General features: G+C 34.7%; 1 protein-coding gene across 1 annotated transcript; it reads left to right on the top strand.

The window, feature by feature from the left end:
* The first annotated feature begins 2,219 nt into the window (after positions 1-2,219).
* On the top strand, positions 2,220-5,428 carry LOC143614412 (DEAD-box ATP-dependent RNA helicase 36-like). The gene is made up of 6 exons (XM_077087859.1): positions 2,220-2,471; positions 2,965-3,287; positions 4,066-4,269; positions 4,344-4,425; positions 4,491-4,589; positions 5,238-5,428. The coding sequence occupies exons 1-5, from the start codon at positions 2,220-2,222 to the stop codon at positions 4,575-4,577; spliced, it is 948 nt and encodes a 315-aa protein (XP_076943974.1). The 3' UTR covers positions 4,578-4,589; positions 5,238-5,428.
* The last annotated feature ends 430 nt before the right edge of the window (positions 5,429-5,858 follow it).

The raw sequence follows: 5,858 nt of genomic DNA, 5'->3' as shown, positions 1-5,858 counted from the left end.
TATATTAAGAGATTGCTAGATAAGATAAGATAATGAGATATCAGATAATGTAAGATAATGTAATGTGTCCATACCATTCCAAGGTGTTGGAGTATTTATAGCCGAAGGTAGGTTTCCAAGAAGGTACAGCCGGCTGAATAGTATTCCTGTTCTGCCAACTGTGGGCTACGCACATGCCATGCTGGTAGTTGGTGGGTAGGCAGCGGCTGATAGTGACCAGGCCGGCTGTGTACTATTCTTTTCCACCAACTGCAGGCTATGCACGTGCTACGACAGGTTGGTGAGTAGGCAGCGGCTAATAGTGACAGGGGTTGGTGAGTAGGCAGCGGCTGATAGTGACCAGGCCGGCTGTGTACTATTCCTTGTCACAGTGAGCTATCGCTGCTTTGGTCAGACCTTTTGTCCATACCTCGTCAGGTACAGTACAAAAGGTCCTCCAGTAGCGTACGGACTGGCTCATTTGGGCGGGAGTATTCCCGGCTTTGGGCGGGAGTGTTCCCGGCTTGCTCACTCCTTCTTCAGGTGACATTACTGAATTATTTAAGAGTTAAGTGCCTTGTGCGTGTAGCCTTGCTGCGCGGGTAGCCTTCCCTGATGGCTAGTATCCGTTACTGCGGGAACAGGCGGAGTACGTCGACCATTGGGAGGCTTTTCCTGCGGGAACAGCTTGCGTACTGCGCGTAAGGACGTCACGTCTCTGAGCATGGTGGGTCCTGCGGATCTAGTTGGTTTCTGCGCAGACGTCTCTCTTCAAGGTGAGTCTTGCGAGTTTAGTCTTTGCGCAGACCTCCCTGTTGAAGGTGAGTCTTGCGGGTTCAACTGCGTAGACGTCCCTCTTTGAGGTGAGTCTTGTGGGTCCAACTGGGCTCTGCTGGGACCTACCTCTTCAACCTTATATTTTCTAAAGATCAAGCTCGACTTATTTATTATTTTTTAGTTGTTTTTACATATTTTGAGAAGAACCTTAAACGAGGCTAAGCTCGGTTTGAGCTTAACTGTGCGGTATAAAGTTAATATAATGCAAAATGCACAAGGATCATTTGCACGCCTGCTTGAAAAACTCGAGATTTGAAGTCTAGACGAATTCGGCTTTGAATATTCGAATGGAATATGGATTTGAGCTTTTCGATTTGGTTCGAAATTCGAATTCAAATTAGCATTTTAGTGTATGCAGTCATATCACCGATTTTTTCGGTTATTGGTCCCTTGGTAAAATATTAGTGATATTTGACCTATATATCACCGATATTCCCGTTGTAAGTTTTAATTTTCAATTTTTAATGTTCAATGCCAGTGCTTTAAGTTGCGAAAGGTTAAGTTGTTAATGGTAGGAGAGTCAAGAGTGTACTGAATTGTTAAGTGTTAAATTGCTATATATATATATATATATATATTAGATGATATTCTGCATGATATTAAAATTTCTGATATTCCGTTGCGGTAATTGATAACTCAAGATTGACCAATGACCGGTATCTGATATTTTTTCGCATTAACTGCATATAATATTTTTACATATTTTGAGAAAAACTTTAAACAGGCATAAGCTCGGCTCGAGCTCATGTAGTACCTCAAACGGGCTAAAGCTTGTCTCAAGCTAGACTGTGCAGCATAAAGCTAATACATAATCAAAAGAGGCTTAACTTAAAAATACACGAGGCTCGTTAAGGCTGACTAGTCTAAACAAGCTTCTCATACAAGGGGTCGAGCTCGAAAAAGCTTGACTTGTTTGGAGATTTTTATCGAAAAAGCTCGACCACCCCAATAATAGATTGCTCGAAATTCGAATTGTAGGCGAATTCGGTTTTTGAATATTGGAATCGAATACGAATTTGAGATTTTCGATTTGATAAAATTCGAATTCAAATTATGTGTTTTATTTTGTATGCATACATACATATTTGTATTAATACACACACATAAGTACATAACACAATTATAAAAGAGCTGTTAATTAGATTTTAAATTATGACATTTAATATTTAATCCAATGATTAGCTCAAGAAACAGTTACCCTATTTATGATTTGTTCATTTAGTTTGTTACTTTGTTTAATGGCTTGTTATTTGATTTTGATTTCTAGAGCAGTGTGTCAACTAGTGGTGTTCAGTGTTCGTTGACTCGAAATTTCAGTTCGTTTCGGTTCGAGTTCAGTAACTGAATTTTGAAGCAAATTCGAGTCTGTCTATTTAACGATCCCTTTAAATATTGAATTCACCATGGCTGAACAAGATGTGTTAATCGATGAAAACTTCCCTTATTTTCTCGAAAACCGTCTTCCAAGCCCGCAGTTTAAGGCACTTGGATCGTGCTTGAGTTTGAGATGTGCGGTTATTGTTGGCGGGATGGATATGATTAACCAAGCGCAGACGTTGATGCAACGGCCTCATGTTGTGATTGCAACTCCCTGTAGAATTAAAGTTCTTATTGAACAGAATCCTGATATTCCTGCCGTGTTTTCTAAGACGAAGGTATTAGTTTGTTCATCTTATGGATATTTTTTTACTTAGTTATCATCCAAGGATTACAAAATTTTTGAATTTTTAATATTGTTTCGTTTATGTCAACGAAAAACTGTAGAATGATAAAAATGTCCTTGATCAACTTTTAGGGGTGTTTTTGTCATCTTACAGTTTTGGCGCAAAATTTTGTCACTCAAGGATTACAAGATGTATGAAGTATCAAATTGGTTTTGTTTAGACTAATAAACTCTATGGGTATTTTTGTCATTTAGACAGTTTCGGTGCAAGTTTTGTCACTCTTAAGAAAATATTCAAAGTATCAGTATAGTTTTGTTTCGCCCAATGAAAATCTGTAGAATGAACAAGTGTCCATTAAACAACTCTAGGGGTATTTTCGTCATTTTACCCGTTTTGCGCATGCTTTTAGTCGGTTTCATTGTAAAGTTTTTGGGTGGTTTTATGTATAACATCATTTTTTTTTAACTGTGATTTGAATTTTCAGTTTCTAGTTTTGGATGAAGCAGATAGAGTTTTAGATGTCGGTTTTGAGGATGAATTACGAGTGGTATTCAACTGTTTACCTAAAAACAGACAAACATTATTGTTTTCTGCAACAATGACGGACAATCTCCAATCATTACTCGAGGTTTCTGCAAATAAAGCATACTTTTATGAAGCTTATGAAGGCTTTCAAACAGTTGACACTCTCAAACAGCAGTATTTGTTTATTCCAAAAACCGTTAAAGATGTTTATCTGGTTCATATTTTATCACAAATGGAAGATATGGGCATTCGGTCTGCCATCATTTTTGTTTCCAAATGCAGGTAAACTTATCAACCGTTTAAATTGTACATAGGGATTAAAGTAGATAGTAAAATGACAAAAATGCCCTAAGGGTTAACCATTGAAACAATTTCAGAGGCCAGCTAAGTATCGATCTGGTTTCGTTTATGCCAATTTTTGGCTAAAAAAACCTGTCGTAGTTATAGTAAAATGACCAAAATGAACAAAATTCTCAATTTTTTTTTTCATGTCTAGAGTTGTAAGTTTATAAAAATATCTCTTGAAGCTACTCAGATTTGTTTTGAGTTGATTGAGGGGCATTTACATACTTTTTAAACTAGAGCGTTTCAAGTTTAGGGGCGTTTTTGTCATTTTACAAATCTTTTATCAGTAGGCCTGTAAATGAACCAAACGAACACAAACTGAGCATGTTTAACGATGGAACACGAACAATTAAATGAATGTTTTTAGTTAGTTTGTTTGTGTTCGTTCGTTAAGAAAATGAACGTGTTTGTGTTCGTCTATGTCTGCTTGTTAATATTATAATTGAACGATTCACGAACGTTAACAGACAGATAAATCCAAATAAAACTAAAAGGTTACAAAGCCAGACTAAATTTTGGCTAAATAGCCTGCCAGAGTATAGTAACATGACGAAAACGCCCTTAGTTTTCAATCTTTGATCACAAATCCTTTTAGTTTATTTTAATAGTTATGTGTCATTAACGAGGTTTTTTAAAAGTCGGGATACATATTTCCATGTTTTATCAACTTAGATGTGTGCAAGATTTGAACTCATATTAATTTATTAATGTGCAGAACTTGTCATCTTTTGGGATTATTAATGGAAGAGCTCGATCACGATGTCGCAGAACTGCATTCACATAAATCACAATCTTTAAGACTATCTGCTCTTCATAAATTTAAATCTGGAAAAGTATCTGTTTTGCTTGCAACCGATGTTGCTAGTCGCGGTTTGGATATTCCTACAGTTGATCTTGTGATTAATTACGATATACCAAGGTAAACTTTACCAAGATTTCTTTACTTATTATTAATATTTAATGGTTAATGATTAACTATATTCTTTTTTTCAGATATCCAAGAGATTATGTTCATCGTGTTGGACGTACAGCTAGAGCCGGTAGAGGTGGATTAGCAATAAGTTTAATCACACAGGTAGAAATTGAAATATATATATTTTTTTTATTTTATGTTGCTAATATTTATTAAATTATTGGCAGAATGATGTGGAGCTTATTCATGACATTGAAAATGAAACTGGGAAAAAGCTGGAAGAGTTTAAATGTAAAGAGAATGAAGTGCTTTAAAATATTTCAAAGGTAAGATAGATTTTTTAAAATATTTTTAAGCAGTTGGTTTGTTTTTTTATTTTATTTTATATATATATAGTGAGGATCCTAAGAGAAATTTCTTAAATTGAGAACTTTGAGAACCATTTTGAACCACAAAAAAACCCCTTAAAAAATATTTAAAAAATTATAAAACAAAAAAAAGGCGAAAATTTTAAAAAAGTAAAAAAACCAAAACGTTTGACTAGCATTCGGGTTTCATAAAAAAGATTGGTTTTGCTAAATTATACATATATGTATATTATCATTTAATATACACATATGTACATTATCATGTATCTTAATTGTACATGTGTATAAAAATAACATGCATATATACATAATACATATATGTATATACGCGTTTATAAGTATTATACACACATATCTAATTTAGCAAAACCGAGGTTTTGTTTTTTTATGAAACCGGGATGCTAGATAAACGTTTTGGTTTTTTTACTTTTTTTATTTTCGCATTTGTTTTGGTTTTATAATTTTTTAAAATTTTTTTTTTGAGGGTTTTTTTTGTGGTTCAAAATGGTTCTCAAAGTTCTCAATTTTCAAATGGTTCTCTCTCTCTCTCTCACACACACACGGATATATACGAAGTTATGCAATTTGCTTAAATTTGGAATGCAGGTTTTCAATGCTAGACGTGTGGTCAAGATGAAATTTAGCGATGGCGGTTTTGATGAGATGGAGAAAACAAGAAAAGCACGGAAGATGAAAAGCTTGGCCGAAAAAGGATTACTGAAGAAGAATAAAAAACGAAAAAGAAAAACCGTTGTGAACAAGATAGAAGCCAAGTAGGTTCAAATTTTGTGCCGGTTGTGGCGTTCTCATAATGGTAGATTATTTCGATTCAATTTGTAAGCAATAGCCTTGTGTTCTCGGGTTCGCTTGGCAATCCAGTTAAGATTACCATGAACACATAAAAACATTTTAGCCATTTAAGCTTTATGACTACCATCAATTTGCTTACATCTTGTCAAATCTGTTTTTGACTAGTTTAGGTCAAATGTTACATGGTCATTGCTTATTTCGCCTTCTGGTAGACGCTTATGCTTCTTGGTGGCGTTAGTTTAGAAAAATCATGTAATTGTAATTTAGGAGTAGTATAGTTTGTCGTTAAAAGAAAAGGCAAAATGCTTTATGGTTGATGCTTTTGGCACGCGTAGTTGAGTTGTGTCTGGATTTTGACATGATTATATTATATATTATTTATATTACTACTATATATTATTATATATATAAAAGAGA

Source organism: Bidens hawaiensis, unplaced genomic scaffold (assembly GCF_021521415.1).
Source record: "Bidens hawaiensis isolate Kalapana, Puna unplaced genomic scaffold, B.hawaiensis_p1.1 tig00039994_1, whole genome shotgun sequence".
NCBI classification, from domain to species: Eukaryota; Viridiplantae; Streptophyta; class Magnoliopsida; order Asterales; family Asteraceae; genus Bidens; species Bidens hawaiensis.
Note: the sequence above shows the minus strand (reverse complement) of the source record. Positions and strands in the feature narration are given on the sequence as shown.